The sequence below is a fragment of the Passer montanus genome, unplaced genomic scaffold (genome assembly GCF_014805655.1).
Source record: "Passer montanus isolate IOZ18808 unplaced genomic scaffold, ASM1480565v1 scaffold4, whole genome shotgun sequence".
In the NCBI taxonomy this organism is placed as follows: domain Eukaryota; kingdom Metazoa; phylum Chordata; class Aves; order Passeriformes; family Passeridae; genus Passer; species Passer montanus.
Window position 1 is genome coordinate 3489536 of NW_024368818.1, and position 21108 is coordinate 3510643.

At 43.0% G+C, this 21108-nt stretch overlaps 1 protein-coding gene across 4 annotated transcripts in view; it reads left to right on the top strand.

Annotated features, from left to right (window-relative positions):
• The window catches only part of ATP8A2 (ATPase phospholipid transporting 8A2), a 311840-nt gene that overhangs the window by 284264 nt on the left and 6468 nt on the right, over positions 1-21108 (top strand). For all 4 annotated transcript variants that reach the window (XM_039718662.1, XM_039718664.1, XM_039718666.1 and 1 more), the window contains one exon: positions 13849-13940. In XM_039718662.1, coding sequence (XP_039574596.1) covers positions 13849-13940 — 92 coding nt within the window. The remainder of the gene's footprint in view (positions 1-13848; positions 13941-21108) is intronic.

Here is a 21108-nt window from a genome sequence, read left to right on the forward strand (position 1 = left end):
ATCTCTGGGTTGCTGGATGGGTTGAATTGCTGTTAACAAAGAGAGAGAGACAGTCAGCATTTGATCTGTTTATATGTGCATGTCTGTGTCTCCAAGAACTTGATGGGTTTCTTCTCTGTTTACACACTGTCCTGACTTTCTGTAATTTCATGACCATGTTGTAATTCATTCATACACTCCATGTTTTCATAGCCTTTTACTTTATTGCATTCTCACTGCAAACTCTTTCATCTGCATTCCTCCTCCATATAGCTTCACTTCATTCTCGAAACGCTTGCATGGAGATGATGTAAGGAATCCCTTCTGGCCCTCCTTCCCATTTTCCCTCCCCCCTTCTTTCCATGCATTTGTTTGTTCTCATTCCTAATTGCTCCCAGATTTTCTGGGTGGTCCATCTGTGAACTAGATAATGGTAGAGTGCCTCTGCCTACTTGAAGCTGGTGTGCTGTGCTTGTGTTGTGGCCTCCCCACTCCTCTTCAGAGTTGTTCAGTCTTTTATCTTTTTTGTTTGTCTCATGGCTCTTTCACACCTGCTAGAAATCGTGGGCTTATCCAAAGGGAAGGGTGAGGGTGGGAAAGAAATAGAGTGGGAACTTTCTTCAGTTAGTCTCTGGTTCATGTTCCTTATTTTTAAAAAATTTCCTTGAAGCTGCTGGAAACGTGTGCTAAGGTGCATGCTCTGCCTCCCCTCCTGCCTGCAGCCCCATTGCTCTTGGGATATTTCTGGCAATATGACACTATCCAGGAAGGGAAAGTAATGGGTCTGTTCTCATTTCTAATAGAAAATAGAGAGCTGTGTAAAAACTGCACAAGTACATCCGTCACCTCAGTCCTTGGCTGGAAATGTTCCTGAGAACGTGCCCATGAAGTGCTGGTTTGTTCAGGCAGCTGTGGAAGATAAGCTGGCTGTCATCGGAGTCTATTTTCCTGGCCTACATGGTGGACACTGATTTTGTTCAGTGTTTTTCACAAACAAACAACAAAAAACTCACACCCAATTACAGATAAGAGCAGGACTTAAGGAGCTAATTGCTTTTTTTTTCATTTCCTAGATCTTAGACAAAAAATGAGGTGCAAGATCTGAGTGTTCAGAACTAGTCTGCTAAACAAAAAGCAGTTTGCAAATCCTGGAAAGCAGTGAGTGTATCTAGACTTGCACAACAGGATGCCAATTCAGCTGTGACTCAGTTGAATTGCTGTTAAATGTGGGCAGATATCACCTGGGTCCTTGCTGTGCTTGGGGAATGAGTTCTGGGAGAGCTGTGTGTGCCACTTGATAACTATATATGTATATCCTGTCTCAGAGGATCTTCACCCTGACAGCTGTTCTTGCTAGACACATTCTTCTGGGGTGATAAAAAATGTCTTCACTAGTGCTCTTCACTAGTTATATCTTTCTGAATCTTAGCCCCTTTGAACAGTTTCTAAAATTTAATTTGTTTATATTGCTCTAAAAAGCAGGTGCATATTTTTTGCTGTGGCTGGGAATGAACAGCAAGGCAAGTGGTTGATGAGGAACGGTTTGGTCTGTGCAGGGCAGAGTGTCAGCACCCTACAGCTGGGTCCCAGAAACCTTGCAAACAGCATTAGAGTGATGCTTGGAGGTTATAGCAAGTGTATAGTGTTGAGCTGTAACAGGTCATGCTCTTATTCCTTTGTATGTCTCTTCTGGACAGCTGAAAACTTACATTTGGTAGAGGCTGGGATGATGACAAAGTCAGATAATTCCAAAAGCAAGGAATTAATTAATCAGGGTGAGCATGTAGCTGGAAAACTGGCAACTGCAGAAACAGCTTGAGAAGCAGGAGAGTGAGTGTGCAGGAGGGGGAAATGATGGACCCCATGCTTGCCTGCCTGTGGAAGATGAGTACCCACACTTGCCCTCCCCAGCCTGGGCACCTGGCAGTGCTGGGCTGGACTCCAGCCCAGCTGTGACATGAGCACACCTTGGTTAGGAAGGGAGAGGGGCTCGCTGGCACTCTCATGTAACAAAAGGCAGGATTTAACACTAAATTTTCATGAATTTGGAGAGGTGAGAGGGGCAGCTCATGTGCCAAAGCAAACATGGACATGAGGAGACACCTGCCCAGCTGCCCAGCAGATTTAATCATGTTAACATGTAAAGATTTACACAAAGAAAACAAACAAGGTTTGTGTTCAAAAGCAGCATTGAGTTCAGCTGCAGAGATTTTTGTGTCTTTAAATAAGTTTACAACTTAAGTCTTGGCTCGTAAAGGGCCAAACCTTCAAGTCCTCATTCATTTTTCACTCCATCTACCCTCTCATTGAAGTCAGCAAGAGTTCAGGTGGAGTAAAGCCTGATTAGGCACCAAAGCAAACTTTGCTTTGGAAACCCATGTCACTTTATTGCTCCACTGGCCAACTATTGGAGAGTGAGCAAAGCTGTGTAGCACCCTCTTTGCGACAGTAGATTTCCTGTTCCAGAGGGTTTCTCTGTCTTGGAATTGCCAGAGAGCTCCCTTTGAAAGTGGCTTTTTGGTTGTTTTTCTGTCCTGTTATTAATTGGTTGGTGGGCAGGATTAGATTGTTTGATACTGAAGAACAATGTGGCTTTCATGATTTGCATACTTTACAAGGAGCTGAAGGACCTCTCTGGGCTGTTGCAGAAAAGTGCCCACATTGCTGAAGTATTGGAAGAATTTCTTCAAATGAGTCAGAAATCTGGGAGGCAGAGTCTTGACATGAACAAAGGTAAAGGGAAGTGACTACAGACCTAGCAAGGTATAGCTGCAGTGTGTGTTTGCACAGCATTTTTCTGTATGCCCCTTTACTCTGGCTGCTCTCAGACACCCGCTGGTGATGGCTGTGGTGCCGCTTTCATCTCCATATCATAAAACAAATACTGCTTTTTGCAGTGCACCTAAAACAGCAGCTCCCCACAGTGTCTCCATTGTCTGTCTTCAACAAGGAGACATGCTGATGTAGATTCTCTTTCATTTTAGTGCTTCTCACCAAATCTAACCCAGTTACTTCAGTGAAAAGTTCATGACCAGCTCTCACCCTGAGAGCAAGTTGTATTATCTGTCTTGGCCTTGGTTTTATTTGGTGTGTGAGGACAGGTGCCTGTCTCATTTCAATAGCTGTGTAACATGGTGGGTAATCAGTGAGCTGACACAGGCACCCATGGAGATTTCCTTGCTCCACGGGTCCCTGGGGAGGAACAAGAGGGCAGCATGGGAAACCTGCCTTGAGCTTGTGGCTGTGCAGAGAACTGAGTGGCAGAGGCTCTGCCTCCCACTGGCAGAGGCAGAAATGGTAAACAGACCTAACTTTTAAGAAATTAATGAGGTGAGGACCTGATCTCCTAGCTCCTGAGGAAGAGGCAAGCTTTTTCATTAGGATCAAGAGGAGTGAGGCTTGGGCTCATTGTATTTCAAAGTGCTCTGTCTCTGTGCTGATGCACCCCAAGTTACATCTACTGGAATAGGGAGACCATGCCTTTAAGGCCCCTTTGCATCAGCAGGTGCAGTGAATCTTACTTGAATCAAACTCAGTCTTGTGCTTTCAGCTGGTTAAACAGCATGGGATGTTTGGAGCCAAATTCTTGTTTCATGAATGTGTTGACTTCCATGTATTTACTCAGGACACGCATGACTGTGATCTGAATCCAGCCCATACACTGCAGCTGAGCATAAAATGAGGTTGAAGAGGGGAGAGATGTATTTTGGGTTTTGAGGTCTCAGCATCCTTTTTATCAATTTTTCCAGATGTTCTTCTCACCATTTCTGGGAAGGAAAGGCAAGATTTCTCCACCAGCATACACAAGAAAGTGACTGGCATATTTACGATTTTTCCTTGCAGCTTTTCTAGTAAAAAGATATTAGACTCCTTTTACTAGCAAAAAGCACATAAAATTATATCAGTGGGATTTTTTTTTAATTCTTTGATTCCATATGGTAAACATTCATGTATGGAAGGTGGAAAAAGCATAATTCTCTTTTATTCCACGTTTGTCCTTTTCTGTCTTTTTTGTTCCCTTCTGTCCCATATCAGTAAGGAATCATCACACTATTTCCTCATTTAATATGTAGCATTTATTTCTGACATTTCTAACCCCTATGTGTGAGGCACTTGAAATTACCAGGTTTGATTCTACTTTGGGGAAGCTGTGGAGCAGAGCTGGGAAGGGGCAGAGGACAGAAAGGGATATTCATAACCTGGCCAGAGGTCTGAAGGGGGAGTTACCATGTTCCCACTGGCACTGGGACCCAAGTGCCTGCTTGCTAGTGCAAACCAGTTAGAGTTGGCATTCCTCTTCTCCAGTGCAATTAATTATTTCCCATCTTGGTTGTAGCTATCATGTAACCTTGAGGGAGATCCGCTGCACAAATAGGGTTAAAACCTGGTGACCTGCAGAAGGATTTAGAGCTGTGATCAAATCTGCTATCAAAGTCAAAGTTGATGGAGGTACAGTATTAGAACAAAGGCCAAAATGAAGTTGTAAATTGAAAAGAAAGATTAGGAAAAAGGAACATTACAAAATGAGAGTTAAAACTGATTAAGGGGCCAATCTCTCTGATGCCTAATCCTGACTTACTGGGTTGGGCACTGAGGATCTCCACAGGGGAGGGAGGAAGAAATCTTCCCTCCAGGCTGCACAGCAGGAGAACTGCTCCATAACAACTGTTCCAGCCTAATGGCTTCAGCAGTCTGCCTGGACCCTGACTCCTCTGCTGGCTAACCCAGTCTCAGAAGAGAGGCAGGACAGTCTGCATTCTCCTCTCTGATTTGCAGTAAAGAATAAAGTGCCAAGCTAAGCGTAGCAAGAACAAGAAAACGCAAGTTGTATTAGGTGTTAAATATTTAGTGGACAATTACAAAATACTTAAAAGCTTAAAGAAAAGCAATTTGTTTTGGGTTTCTTTTTTTTTCAGTTCAACCAAACATCCTGGGCTGTGCTCTAAATTGTGTTCATGAAACTTTCAAGGTTCTTTTTTTGTTGTTGCCCTGAGTTGTTCTTTAGCTTTTCTGTAACGAAAAGCAAGAAAAAAGCTGACAGGAGAGGTTTATAGTTTTTGAAGACAGAAGTAATCTTAACCTCAGTAAAAGTATTTAAGTGAACTTCTAGTAAACCCATACATTTGGATTTTTAAAAAATCCACACACAAAAACCGCAAACCAGAAAAAATCTGTGCATAGAGTCCAAGCATGGAAGCATTCACTCTCCAAGGTGACTACTTCTGAAAAAAATGAGTGAGTAGGAAAAGAATGTTATAATTGCAACTGTATTGCCACCTTATCTGTAAAGGATATGACCAAGCACCCAGCAGAGTAAGTGCAAAGTGAGGCACTTAGGGACGAGAAGTCAACAGCACTGATATCAGAAGGAGGATGGCTGAAAAGCAGCAAGCCACACTTAGCCTGTTCTGCTTCTCAGACGTTTAAATTGGGTCAGTTCCCCTGTTTTGGGAAGGCTAAGGGCAAAACTGGGCAGCTTCAAGTTTTGTTTCAAGTTAGTTGACTTCAGGACATCTGACAATGCTGTCTGCCTTCCACCCCCACAAAGAAATGCATATACATGTGCTTAGTGTTTGCAGTGCTTGGAAATATGCTTGAAGGTACTTCAAGCAGAGAGACCCCCATTATTTTCTTAGGATTTTCTTAGCATTTCAGAGAGGCATGTGATGTTTAGCACTGATATTTTTTGATGGTATTTTTTAAAGGTGCTTGCTTTTTTTACAGTGGGTTTACCCTGACTGGACATTAGGTGCCCATCAAACCTACACTGTTATTCCATCTTGGAGCTGGCTGGCATTGGCCCTGAAGGACATGGGGGAAGCTTCTGGCAGCTTCTCCTAGAAGCCACTCCCATAGCCTCCCATTACCAAAACCTTGCTATGCAAAGCTAATATCATTATAAATAGTCTTTGAAAGAAGTTTAGGAATAACAGTCTCAAAAGTGAAGGCTAGAATGGATTGTCCAAGTGATTTTAGGAATCAAAGAAGGTACTGACTTTTCTGCCGTAAGACATTGTTAATGAAAAAAAGAAAATGTTAATCATCTTTGCTTATCATGAAAAGGAAAAGCTTTGTCCTGCTTTTAGTCATACAACTTTAAGGACCAACTTGAAGAGGATTCTGTGGATTTAGAGTGGAGAGTTTGGCCCCAGAATTCTATATATGATCTGTATGCTGCAAATGGGGGCTGACTGAAGCTCACAACATGTCCTGGCCTCCATCTGCTGCTGCAGGGTGGTTGTGCCATGGGTACAAGGTGCTGTGGCAACGTGGGCAGACCTGTGTGCACCTGCCCTGGGCACTGCTGCTGCACGCTGGCTGCAGGTGCTCCTCCATGCAGAGCTCTGGACACAGGGTTTGGCTGGAGCAGTGTGCTGCCAAGCCAAATCACAGCCTGTAACAGCAGGGTTTCTTCAGGGCTTTGGTGAGGGCCATGCATCCATGGGTGTCTGTTGATGTGGCTGCTAGGCTGGCTTAGTAATTTCCCAAACCACTCATTCCCAGCCGTGGTCATGCTGGCCCATCTTTGGCCCAGCTGCTCAGCTGGATCAGCTCCACTGTTTGGATCCATGTGATGTGTGAGCTGAAAGCAGTGGGGTGGTTTGGGGGTTACTGTCAGGTCCTGCCACTGGCTGGTGAGGGCAGGAGCTGCTTTAGCCATAGTCAGCACCAGGATGTCCATGGGGCTGCTGCTGAAGGTGTATGCACTCTCTTAACCTTTCCACATCCAGGCAGGATAAAGAACTTGCAGCTGCATGTGGGCTGAGCTCAGTACCCCATGTTCTCATGGACTGGAGAGCTGGCTGCTCTCAGTATGCTCCACGTCAGCCTTGCAGGGCCACATATCCAAGTACATTTGATGCTTATCAGACGAACATTTGGCTGGATAACGTCAAATACAATCTACAAAGAGGAAAGGTTACTCTGTGGCTTTCACATGTGCTTTGGAAGTACTTGGAGGAGAGCTTGTTGGACTAAAGAAGGCCTGGAAGTGCTACACCATGGCAGAGCATAAGAGCTCAGCTTCTCTGGAACGCTGGCTGTTGCTGAGCCCTCAGCAAGGATTGGTACTCCTTAAATCCTGGCTGTCTGCTGCAGGAGTCACCTCTGACAGGTAACTTATGGCACCTCCCAGCCTGCAAGTGGCACAGGGAGTGCTTCTGTCTTCGCTCCCCTGTGGCTTGTGCCTGATGTTCTCGTGGTGGATTTTTATTAAAGCTGTGCTGAGTATTTACAGTAAAATGCAAAAGAAGTGTGGTTTGGGGTCTATTTCAGCTGGATTCAGAGTGATGAAGGAGCAGTGTTTGTAGACGCTGACTCTCAAAAAAATGCTGGGTTATTTTTTTTTTGTTTTACTGTTTATATGCCTCAGACACTTCCTTGTGAAATGCTCCAGAGATTTCCTTTGATTACATTGCCGCTTCATTATCAGTAATGCCTGTTTGCCTTTTAAATTAAAAAGACCTCCTACTCTGACCTCAGAGTAAAACATTCCTGCAATCGAATGCTAGATAACAAGAAATAACATCTCCTCTTTGTGGATCGAAAGAGGGAAGCCAGCAGAAGCCCCTCATTGCCACTTTGGCAGTTCTGTAGGAGGGCAAATCCTCTCTGTGGTGTCTCTGAAGCAGAGGATGGAGATACAATTGCTCTCTGGGCCTTTCTTCCACAGCCCTGGGATGTTCTGGGTGTTTGAGCATAGAGTTTTGCTGAGCCCTCAGCCTTACTGTGACTTGCATTTGAGATTATTTGCATGCTTTAATTTTGAATTCCTGGTCTGAAATAATGTTGGTTTTAATATTCTCCTTATGCCAAGCCTATGAGCCTATGCTAGTTATGTCTCTGCCCACTGTATAACTGCTAACAATTCTAAACTAAAAAAACCCATGTTGAACAGAGACCTGGGGTAGTTCTGGGGGTAGCCCTCATCCAGCAGGGACTGTCTGAGGAAGAACAATGGTCTCCTCTGGCCAATTACAGAGGTGTGGCCACAGCCTCTGCCTGGTGTAGGGTTCTTGCTCTTTGTCTGCCAGCGCTGTGATCGATGCTGTAAGCCTTTAAGCAGTGTTATGTTGCATGAAAGGTGAGAGATGGAACTTGTGAATAAATCCTCAGGAATATCTGCCATGTCCTGGCAGCCAGAGAGGGATCTGCAAGGCCTCTTTGCCAGGTGATACTTGGGAAGAAGCCATTGTGCTTGAACTTCTGATTCTTTTTCAGAAGAGACACGTAAGGGAGTTTGAGAGCCAAGAGACTGAAATGAAAATCAACAGTCTGCTTGTAAAGGATTTGGTGATTAGGACTGATCAAAGCTGGAGAGGTCTGCTTCAGACCTTTCTTCTTGCTCTTTTTATTTTATGTTGATGTGATTTTCAGTGACAGAAACATGTCAGCAAGAAAAAGCAAACTTCTGTGTAAGTTATTGTTTGAAATGTATGGAAGAGTTCAATTATTATGTTTTAATTCCAAAATCTAAAAAGAGAGAGAAGAGAACCCCCTTTTCCCCTCAAAATTTAATACACAGGGCAAGATGACAATGACAGAAACTTCCTAGTCTTTTACCTTGTGTTTAGCCACATGGGATGTTTTGCAAAAACAACTTCTCCCCTCCCTCATTCTTTCCCATCCCTGCTGTTGCAGTGAGAGGGCAACATGTTGCAAGATGTTTCCTCCAACAGGAGAATAATGCAATCCAACCAGAGATGCTCAGGCTGTCTTTAGCAGAGTGTGTGCCAGTGGAAGCAAAGAGACTGAACAAGGGTTTACCTGCTCTTTCTTTTGAGAATACTCGTGGGTGGGAGCGAGGCTGTGGAGTTAGGGACAGAACTTCAGCCTAAGCCTTGGAGGATTTTCTGGCTTAAACCAAGCTGTACAATGATTTATTTACCTGTGGATTTCTGCTGCAGCACCACTGTAGGGTGGAAGAACCAGTGATGCTGCACCTGCAGGCAATGAATGTAGTGAGGGCTTTGTAGGTGTTCAGATGATAAGGAAAACAGCTGCAGCTTTCTTGTCCTCTGGGCTTGCCCATGGACCCTGAGTATCTGGCACTGGAGAGCCAAGCTTCTGTTGTGAGTTCCTGGCATGTTTTTGGCACATGGGTAGCAGCTGGGAAATGTGCTTGTGTGCTTTAGTTGTGTCATCTCTAGCAGCCCTGGTAAGGCTTCACTAGGCACCTCAGTTCTTCCTTCTGGAAAGGGGAAAAGCAGAAACAAACCAAATAATTTCCAGTGTCTGTATCTGACTGAATTCTTCATAATCCAGAAGGGCAGTGAGTTAAAACCAGTGGCAACTGAGTGTGTTTGCCTATTTGGTGTGCTTCTGCTCTGTATATCCTCTAGCAAACTGTAACAAAACACAAACAAGAATTCAGCTTTTGTAAGAGAAAGAGGGCTCTGATTTTTTTTTTTTTAACTGGGATATGCATGTGTTTTCTGAGGGAAGATCCAATTTTAAGAGACACCTGCATCCACTTTAACCTTCTGGTCTTTCTGATCCCTGCTTTTGCCACCAGTCAATTAATGGACTAAGGAGGACATTCTGGGTCAAGCTATACCAAATACCCCAAATCCTCATTAACGCTAATTAGTGCTCAGTAGATTAATTGGTGGTGAAGCTCATCTTTTTTTAATTACTTGAGCAAATGAGACAGCAGGACCTTGTGGTCAGCTTTGAATTATTCTGTTTGTTTTGATGCATCTCATTTGAATGTGTAAAGCCAGATGTTTGTTGCCTAGATTTAAGGGCTGTTTGCTTTTGTGAGGGATGAGAAGAAGAGAATACAAAAATAAAATTAAGGTCTCCACTGGCACCTTAGAGCAATTCAGATAGGAAGATGGAAGAGTCGTTTTATTCATGGAATTGAAAGCATTGTTATGAAATAACATGTTGCCTTTAGTTTACCTTTTGATTTGTCATTCACATAATGAATTTGTGTGATGTTGCTAGCACAGACTTCCAGTCAGGCAGAAGTCATCTTGACTCTCTTATGAAGCCATCACAAAGGTATTCCTGGCCTAAGGTATTCTGCACTACTGATAGCAACTAAATCTGATTTTAGCTGACTTGACTAATGATCTTTTTAAATCCTCTTTTTTTTCATATAAACCCTCAGAATCAAGACCTTTTAATAGTTTTTGTTCTAGTCAAGTATTTAATTTAGTTCAAAGCATTTTGTCTGTGTCCTTTGTCCTTTACATAATTACAGATAGATGGTGCCTCTCCCTTTATCCCCTCGGAGGTCACTGATTAAGCAGCTAAAGCATATTTCACTGTCACTTTCCATGTCACTGACTTCCATAAGAATGTCTGGGTTTGGGACTTCTTCCATTCTGACAAGATTTTTGAGTTCCTGAATATGAACACAACTGTCCAGTATTCAGAGTGTGATCTCATCATCTCTTATCCTTTTGCCTCAATGCATCTGAAGATGCCATCCTTAGACCCCATGGGAGTGTTTAGGCCCTGGCTCAGCATCAGTAGAAAGCAGAATTAAATCTGAAAGGCATGGCTAATGCTTGGGATTGATTTACAAGCAGTATTTCTGGGAGCAAGGCCTAACCTGTTGCCTGTGAGCCCAGTGTTGTCATTACTTTTGCATCAAAGTGTGAGGCAGACAGAGAAGTCTTCACTTTGTTCCCTGTTAGCAGTAGGCAGAAACCTTTTCTGAAAGCAGGGACTGGTATGAGTGCAAACACTTACTAGATAAGAAAGCCACTTCACTTTCCTTTCAGGGATTTTACTGGGAGATCTAATATCTGTTAGTAAATCAAATACTCATCCAATTCAGGGGAACTGTGTTGCATTACCTTCTGTGTATTAAAGGTTTGTTTTATAGTACTTGACTGGTCATGACTTGCAGTCTGTTTAGTCATCCTTCATACTTAATCTAATTCTACTGTGAGTTTTTCTTTCTCTGCATAGATACAATCCAATATCATTTCCCAAATGGGAAAATCAGATGTGACTTCACTTTAGAACTTGTTGATTATAATTAGCAATATCACAGATAGCATAGCTTCGGCATTCTTAGAGCTGCAATGTGTCACTCCTGTTCAGAGGTCCCTTGACAGCAGGCTTTCCTCCACACACTGAATGCAGAAGCCTGAGGGGCTAAGCATTATTGGTCTACACTTCATCTGTTGCTGCATGGTAGACAAGCAGATGAAGAATTTTTCCTTCTGAGCTTTTCTGCTGTGGTTAATTCCATTCTCAGGGTAAGAATTTTGTGGCAGATAGTGCTTATTTGTCCCTTACAACAAGTACTTTTGATTTGTTTAAGATTCCTTTTCTATAATCGCCCTCCTACTGAGATAGAAAAGAGTCTTCCTACATGTTCTTTGCCTGCAGAACATGAACAAGTATTGCACTTCTGTTGTTCACAGGACAGCAGTGTGTTCAGACAGTGTTTCACTAAACTAAAAAGTTGCCCAGCAGTCTTCTGCAGTCAGCAGGAGGTTGTACAGTGCAGCAGCACTGGTTTGCACATGCACTGGTAGTGGCTCTGGTGCTGCAGGGAGGTTAAAGGTTAGAGAAGTCTTCTGTCTTGTTTTGTGCCTTCCATTGCACCACCCTTACCTGGTGGTTCTTTGTAGTATGTGTTTTCCATCATGCTGCCTGCGTGGAACAGGTAGAAACTTCTTTCTGTATGTACTCGATTTTCTTATAGCCAGCAACCGATCTTGGTTTTTTTAATCAGTTGGGTCCTCCAAGATTTTTAGAAGCTTTCATGCTGTAACCCTAGTTTTAATGGAAGCCTCTGATCCTTTCTTCTTTGAACACATGCAGGTCTCATGAGCCAAGAGTTGTTAGAGTTTGTTTGACAAATTCAGTTGGAATCAATACTTTTGCTTCAAAATTTATTATCAACTTTTGTTTTATGTTGAGGGAATACTGCTGACTGCAGGCAGGGAAAGCAACCTGTCATACTTATTGCAGGTGTGATTCTGTGGTGCCAGGGGAAGGAGGGGAAGGGGCCAAGTGTCCGAAAATGCTGAGAGTTTGTAAAGGTTTTGAGGAGGAGTCCATAGGTTTTACAAGCTTCTAGTTCAGATGTGTGAGCTTGGGGATCACAGGAAAAAGAGAAGGATTCCACCCTGTCTTTTGTGGACACCTCATTATGCACTGAACAGAGGACTGTGAGCCTGGCTGTTACCCTAATGGACTATTAAGTGGAATATAAGCCTGCATGGCTGGATTACATATTACAGGCTTCTCAGAGATTCTTCAGTTACTTTCCTGATTGAAGTTAGCAAACTGCTTCAGTGAAAGGGAGTTGTTTGTTTAAAGCTGTTGTTAGCATGTCGACAGCAGCAGCTGCGCTTGCTGGGATTTCCATTTCATACACCAAATGCATGTGAATTTGTAATCTAACCCAAGAAAGATACCAGCATTGGCATTCAGGTGTGTATCCATGTTTGCAGCATAATCAGTGCAATTGCTCCTTGTGAATAAAGATGTGAAAGAAAAAGCAGGCTGGGAAAATGGAGACACAGTGTAAGTGTGGGGCAAATGGGATAAAGGCACTGCAAGGAGCTGTACCAGCAAACAGATCCCTTCTGTGCACGAGCTCCATCTCAGTGTCAGGAGTAAGGGTAAGATGGAATAAACAGACCAATTGTGGAGAACTTTGAACCAAAGTAGACTCTAATACCTTTCTGAAAATAATCTGATATTTAAGTTACTTGAGGCTCCAGTGCAATGAGATTTGAAGGCCTACATTAAAACCCCACTGAGCTTACTCAGACTCATAAACATAATTAAGTGCTTTGAAAGGTCAGGATCTTAGTCATAATGTTTTAACTCTGGGCATAAAGTTCTTGATGAAACTAATGTTCTGTTTTTTTAAAAAATCAAAGTGGAGAGTGCCTCTAATTCTTGTTGTAAGTGTACCCTTCTGTGCACGAGCTCCATCTCAGTGTCAGGAGTAAGGGTAAGATGGAATAAACAGACCAATTGTGGAGAACTTTGAACCAAAGTAGACTCTAATACCTTTCTGAAAATAATCTGATATTTAAGTTACTTGAGGCTCCAGTGCAATGAGATTTGAAGGCCTACATTAAAACCCCACTGAGCTTACTCAGACTCATAAACATAATTAAGTGCTTTGAAAGGTCAGGATCTTAGTCATAATGTTTTAACTCTGGGCATAAAGTTGTTGATGAAACTAATGTTCTGTTTTTTAAAAAAAATCAAAGTGGAGAGCACCTCTAATTCTTGTTGTAAGTGTAGTGTGTTTTTCACCTTAAGTTTGTATTTTCACTCTTTGTAAATTCAGTAGTAATTTTTTCAGGACTCTGACAAGTACTGTGTAAACCAAAGAGGTTTGTAATAAAAGAAACTGGATAGAAAGTTTTCTTTCCATATGGGAGGTTGAAATGAGAGCATTCTTTAGAAGGCAGAATTAACTATGGGTCCTACCTTTGGTTGCTTCAGGCCATTTTGCAGGTGTGATAGAAGCCTTCTACCTTGTGCTAAGTGACAATGCTTTGCTCCTTCTCTCTAAGGCAGTTTGTGGATGCTGTGATTCATGTGCATAATACTAAAAAGAAATCTTAATGTTCCATATCACTAGATGTCAGACTTCTGATATTGTTTGTAATAACTTAGAGGCATCACACATTCAGAAATCACAATGATGGTGTTATTAGGGATGAATTGACCAAAAGCAGATTTATACAAAGTGTCCTTAGAAAGGAGGAGTTCTCTTGATAATGTGCAGTTTAAAAAAAGAGAAAATTCTTTTCATGCTACAACCACCTTTAGCACTGACAAAGTCAAAGCTGACAAGTACTTTAAATACAGTTGACTTTTACCTTGAAATTATCTGGTTACTCACTGGTGTATTTTCTGTCTTTCTGTCTCCCTCAGCGTGAACGAACGTGACCATTTGTTAAAAAGGCTCGGCAGGAAAACTCCTCCGAGCCTTTTCCGTGCTCATTCTGTCCAGCAAAGCGTGTCACGTAAGTAGCGGCTCACGTCCGCCTGTGTTTCACAGCCTAGCCCCACATGAGGGAAGGCAAGGGTGATTATTTTTTAATTAAATTGTAGGTAGAGATAATCTAGCGCCAAGGCTGAGCTGCCAAGCAAGACACGTACATTTGGAAGTGGAATTAGTGTATCTGGCCCTAGGCAAGGGGAGCTCAAATGTGGTTCATTCCCTGGGATTCAATCACCAGGCCCAAATGAGAGAATCCCAGTATGCAGGTTCTCTAAAGGTAGAATTCTGATAGTCTTAAGAATCAAAAAACTCTGCTTAAAGTAAACGTTGTGGTAGAGCCTAGCTTTAACAGAAATTATTTCTGTATGAAATGTCATATTAGCTGTGGTTAGCTGAGAATACAGTGATGTTTCAGGGATGCCATTAGGGTGCTGTGTGTTGCTGGTGAGGAAAGCCATGGCCTGCAGAGCTCCTCTCCTCTCCTCTCCTCTCCTCTCCTCTCCTCTCCTCTCCTGCTGGGAGTAGAGAAGCAACATCACAACTGGCTACTACTGCTGCTTCAAATAAATGGCATTGCTTGTTGACGTAGAAGTCATCCATTTATTTGTCTTCCCATGTCTGCTAGACCTGATGGGTTTTTTTTGTTCAGTGTTTTAAAGACTTCCCCAATATTTAAAATTACCTCTAGCAGCTCTGTAGGCCAGACGCAAAGGACCATGTTGTCTTGAGGGACCAGTGAGTCCAGTCAGCCCTTTATAGTGAGCAAATGCTCTCTCTCTTGTGATGAAACTGGTGGTATCAATAGGCTTATTTACTAAATAAAATAACTTTCTTAGTGTGCACTACTGCTGCACAGAGGGCAAGGGGCAGACACTCAGGGTTTGGGGTTTGTATTGCCATTGCAGTAAGAAGTGACACTCCTGGCTGCCTAAGAATCACAGAGGAGTCAAATCTCATTGCTGGCTGCGTCTCCATCTGTAGCAGAACTGTTATGGCTCAGGTCATGGAGGCAGGGCTGGGATAATACCTGAGGTACTCTTGTTTTCCATGGGAAATTTGATGAGAAGGGGTGAGACAGGGATGGATCTGATAGTCTTTGTCCTTGATGGAGCCATTGGAAGGCTGCCATCACTGTCAAGGGATGTAGGGTCTTTGGCAATCAATCCCACTATGTCTGGGAAGAGAGGCCAGTGAGCAGAGCAGCTCTGTGGACCACGTTTCTGCAAGGATTTCATCCTTTGTATAAAGGAGCTAGGGATGCTGATAGCAACATGGCTTTGGGCATGCAAACATGCTCTTTGAGGAGATTCCAAAAGCAATGATTGGCAGAAGAAATCCATAAAATGCACAAATAAATAAATGGCTGTCAAAATAGTCTGCTGTGGAAACTTACCACAGTCCATGAAATCTGTAGAGCAGTGCAAAAAGGAGATACACCAGGAGGTAACTAGTCAGACTTACTATGTGCTTTTAGTCTCAACTCATCAGGTTGTTAGTGGGTGAACAGCTATTGGGAAAGAAAAATGAGATCAAAATAAACTGTAATTTGGATAACCAGCTTCCCTGTAAATGCAAATGATTAAGTGCTAAATGAGTGAGACCAATCAGGACAGGTTACAATCAGCAATCTGTTTTTCACATGAACATAAATTTTGACTGTGAAGCTGTTAGGATTGAAAGATGATTTTTGGTGATGTATCCACAACTTCTGTCATCTCTTGTCAAATATTATTTTCCAAAGTTGCATAGCTGCTATATGTACAAGGCCATGTAAAATCCAGGGAACATATGTGCTGTTTTCACAACCCTAAATTGTACAACTGTTTACTAAATGCTAGAAATCTTCAAAGCAAAGAGTTGATGAATAGGGCAGTAGCCTTGACATGCCAGGCTGGTATCTTAAATCACACTACAAGCACTCTGTTTGAAGTCTTGAACTGTTCATATGTTTCCACCAGGCCCTAAATTCCCAGGCTGGGAAGACCAAAAATTGCTTTTGTGACTTCAACTCAGAATCTGTTGCTTACATATAAAGGAGGAAAATGGTTTGTTTAGTTAAAGCTGACAAAAGCTTAAGCAAATGGATTGCCTTGGTCCCAACAAGGAATGAAAATGGGATTAAATTTCGTAGCACAGATTGTAAAGATGCAGTACTGGGTTGGAAATTACTTTATTTTTGACAGCAACCATTTCCAAATGTTTTGGGAGGAAGCAATGCCTAAAAAACTTTTTTTCCAGTCACATGGAAAGAAAAAAATCTCACAGGGAGTTTCTGGGCTACTACTGGTGGTTAATAGTGGGAGCAAAGAGCTGACTGAGGTAAGGCTACACAGCCCTGTACAAGAGGCAGAAGCTCACTCTGTGTGTTTCCTTGGCTCTCTATTGGTGAGCCAGTCCTTCTCCAAAAGCATTAGCAAAACACAAGACCTTAAGGCATGATGTGTGGCTGGAGTGCTCCCATGCAGCACCAGGCTCTTGTGGGTCCAGCCCCCAAAGTGGGCAACAGAGCCGCACAGCCAGTGCCATGGCAGTGCCAGCCAGGATTAGTCTCTCAAACACCTCCTCTCGTTAAAGAAACTGGCTCAGAGTGGCTGCCTTGGAGAGTAGCCCTGTCCATTTCGAAGGGTATATGTCCTTAAAGTAAAACCTTCATGACCACTTTTCGTGGTCTTTATTTTTGTGCTCCTGAATTGTGTAGACCTGCCAGAAGCATGAAAGAAATCTGTCTGCTGGCTGTGCTGTCAGCGATCACGTGGTTCCTTCCTACCAGTATAACTTCTGGGATGTTTATGAAAACTTAAAACAAAAAGGAAGGAAGTGTGAAGCTCCTGACTTTAGTGGCAGAGTTGCATATGGTTGTCAAGCCCAGGTGCTAAAATAAAACCATCTCAGTGCAATCTTGTAGGCAGTGCTGACAACACCGCTCCCCAGGCTGTGCTCACCTCCTGGTGAAGATGCCTGGTGAAACTGGTCATTCCCCACTGCCCTCTGCTTTCTGAAACCTCTTAAGAATGAGCAGGAAATGCTACCAGGCTCATTGCAGATGTGTCTTTGGACCCTTCCCTTTAGCTTGCTGTGTGGCTCACCCTTGAGGGAAGGAGCAATAATGATATCCAAAAGCTCTCTCTCAGAGGGTTTGCTGGCAGTGAGGTTTTCCCCAGGTGTCCATCCAGGTTCTTGTCTTTTTTACTGCTGTGACTTTGTGAGAGCAGCACCTCCTTTAGACAAACTCTGTAGATACAAAAGATGGCTCTTGAACCTCCCCTTTCCTCCTGCATGACTGACCTGTATCACCCGTGCCCCCAGAGGATGGGAAGGGTACCCTCCATCCATGAGGAAAGTTCCACAGCATCCTTCCAGGGTGGTTTCCCTCCTGTAACGCCCCTGCTGGTGTTCAGTTATCATTTGTCTCAATATGCTCTTTAAAAATAGAGCTGAGTCTGCTCCCATGAAGCACAGCTTTGGCAGAGCTTCCCCTGAAACACCAATAGCCATGCCTGTGTGAGGATTACTGCACTTGGCCCAGGCTTCCTATGCTAGCAAAGAAAATCCTTCTTCCTTTGACAGAATATGGTGATTTCATGGAGTAAATCTGAATGCAGAGCATATGGTTTGCACCTTATTAATCAGTGGAGAAAAAGCACCTGTCATCTGAGGTTCGTTTCACAGTATGGGGGCTGACAAATAATAAATAATAATAATGTGTTCATGCTGAGGGCTCTAATCCCACCATTTATTCTCCACTAGCAGACACCTTCTTCCTTTCACTTTTCTGCTAGTGCATTTTTATTTGAAAAACAACAGGGGAGCTACTTGAGATGCTTTTAAAACTCTTTTTCCTCTTATCTTGCTTGTGTTTGAAATATACATTCTGTATTTTTTCCAAGCTACATGTTTGTTGACTGTTATGTGGCATTGCATATTTTAATACCAATTTTGGGAAAAGAAATAGGAATAATTGGTTTAGAATTTGATGCTGTGGCATCTGACTCTTGTTTTCTACTTGCAAATACCAGTAAGTTGGTATCTGAGATTAAGAGATGGGACCATTTGTCAGAAATTCCTCTTGGGCCCTTAAGAAAACACAGGCATGATTTATCAGAAGAGAAATTAATTACTTCAGTAAGCATTAGTCAAACTGTTCAAGGCTTTAGGCAGCTTTCCCTTTCCCAGGTTAAATAGAAGATGGATGCTGAGTCAAAGCTGAGTTAGCATTCACTTTTTAACTGGTAAATGTGAACTGTGACATCACAGCAAATCTCCTTAAAAACTCTGTAGAACCAAATGTTTCACCTGAGACAGAATTTGGCTGGTCAAGTGATACCACAATGCTGATTTTCATTATGTCAGAGAGAGTTTTGCTATCCAAGAAGCAATATTTCCTAAAAGATTAAAAAAAAAATAAAAGGTATCTCACATCTCCCCAACCCCCTAAAAGTTTTAGTGGATTTCAATCTGGGCATTTTTCTCCAAAGGCAAACAAAAGGATGCATTTTATGCTTTGGGCTGTACTAAACCATAATACCACTGCAGCATGAACCAGTGAAATGCTGCAGCAGGTGAGGGTTCCTATGGGCTGCCCGTGACAGCTGCCCTCTTGCTGGCTGGCCTAAACAAATCCTGGGGCAGACAACTTGGGTGTATCAGGGGAGAGTGCAAGAAGTAGAAGACCTCTAAAATAAATTCCTGAAGTGACTAAAACTGTAAGCAGTCCTTCCATGAGGAGATCTTCTGGAATAAAAAGAGCTCTCTGGACACTTTCTGGTCCTGGTCTTGGAAGCTGTTGCCATGAGAGGGCTGTTGAGCTTGCACAACATTGCTGTCTGTGTTGGAGGCACACCCATGGAGATGGTTGCTGTAGTCCAGCATTGCACAGACCAGAGCAGTGAACAGAAAAAGAGCGTGTTAAATTAGAGACCTAATGGGAGACTAGATTCGGATCTATTCATAGAATATCAAAGCTTTAAAAAAACCCAACAGGATGCTTTTAAAATTCAGTAGATTGTCTGATAATATCTGGTACCAGTGAAACCTTAGATTTGATGAGAATGTGAATCTCTTCTTAACAAATGAGCTCCACTGACAGATATTCAAAAGTGCCCCTTTCTTCCATTAATAGAAAGTCTCAGGGTATAAAGGTCCTTCCTTCTGTGAGGGTGAGTGGGTTGTGCCCAGAAAGCCTCAAAGAAATGTGCTCTTTCCTTGGGCTGCTGCAGGACAGCTGAACAATAAGGGCCTTGTTCCCAAGGCAGGCTCATAGGTGTGGTTTTAGAACTGGAGTTGGGGGAAAAGTTCAAACTTCCGGAAGGTTCCCTAGTAACTGACAGATGGAAACTTCCATTGTTTTTGGATGGCATCGGGAAGCAGTGGAAATGTAGAGCTGCTTGGGGAGTGAGGATGGGACTAAAGCATTTGCAGCATTTTGATTCCACAAGGCACAGTCAGCTGCCTAAACAGCTTGAAGTTGAATTTTAATTGTAATGTGAATAGAAAAATGTAATATGAACTCATCTTCCTGTATAGAGGTCTACAGGAAAAGTCTTAAATGAGCTGCCAAATGTTGAGCTTCAGCTGAGAAGCTTGAGGGTCACAGCCTTTCCCATGACATATGCACAAAACCCTTGTTGCTGGTAGTCCAGGATGGATGAGGGACATGAACATGTAAGGGTACCCCTGGTATACTTAATCACAGATGATCTTAGCCTGAAATTGCTTGCTGTATTGAGGTGTTTCCTGTTGGTGTGAGAGCGGTGAACAGGTTCCTTTGACTGAGTTTTGCATTGGTGTTGTGGAGTGGTTGGGCTGCCTGGCTGTCTGCAGGCCTGTGCCAGCACTGGGAATAAGCAGGTCATGGGAAGATGACACTCAGGACTGACTTGTGTGGTCAGTGCTGGATTTGCAGTAGTTGTGGCAGTTGAAGACTCCATTACGCTGGATGATCTCATGAATAAGTAAATATGGCAAAGCCACCTCAATGCAAATCAGGTACTGGGACATGGGATTCAGTCTTCTAGGGCTTAAGCTTGTGGTCTTTGACCAAGTTGACTTATCCATGGAGAATTTAGCCAAAAAATGCTAACAGGATGCTGGCCCTTCACACGGAACAAACCCAGTGGAGGTGTTTGTTTAAGTGTGAATCTACCCTTTTTAAAATGAAAGTGTGTTTTGTGCATCGTACTTCCTTTGCAATGATCCAGTATGGACATAGTTTTTCCAAAAGGCTGTTTGCACTTCATGAATGTATTCTGTGAACCTTCAGCTACAGGGAGGAAAAACGAACCTGTGCCTCTGTAGCAGTATGTATATTGGCATGGAACCACTCAGGGAAAATGAAATGGGATGCTGGGATGATTGGTCATGTAATCAAATCAAGGTTCCTGCTGTCCTGCAATCACTTCCCTGAGGGATATGTGACTGGAGCAATGTATTTCTGTTTGAATCCCCTCCACTTACTGGCAGAGATTTCCTGTTGTGCTTGTGACTCAGGGTGTCCTCTCCTTTGCTATAGTTTTCCATTCAGAATTTTCTGTGGGGCCACATCTGCAAATCTGTCTGCTGTTTCATCATGTTGGCCCATTAGCTATTTGTGACTGTTTTACCAGCATTGTGGTGTTCTGCAGATGCTACAGAAAATGTCACTTGCCTGTCCACAGTACTTTAAAAGAAATCAGGCACATAGTTATTTTCATCTGAGTAGTTTCTAGGGAGACCACAGGATTGTTCTAGCTAGCAGGATTAACAAAATAGACACCTCCAGAATGTGTGTTTGCTCTATGCAAAATATAAGTGACTGGTCGATAGAATCAAGAGTTTCATGGTGTCATTCATCAGATTCCACTTGAAAAACTGTTTAAAAAATCCTGAGGGGAGTTAAGAGGAAGATGCGAGAAAAATCTGATTGTGGGCTAGACATTCCCACCTTTCTCCAGAGAAACTGCTGGTATCAAGCGGACTTCAGAGGAGTCAAGCTGAAATGCAAATCTCTATTTCTCTGTTGAGTCTTTAGAGAAGCTCTGCCACTATGGGAGTACTATGGGAGTGTGTTCAAATCAATCTGTAGCTGATTAGGTTACCTCAGAGGGCATTGGTGACTGTGGGCACTGTCCTGGCCTGGGGAGGGGAGCAGAGGGACAGAGCTGGTGGCAGGCACCCTTTCTGTGCCACGTGGGCAATGCAGTGCACAGCTCTTA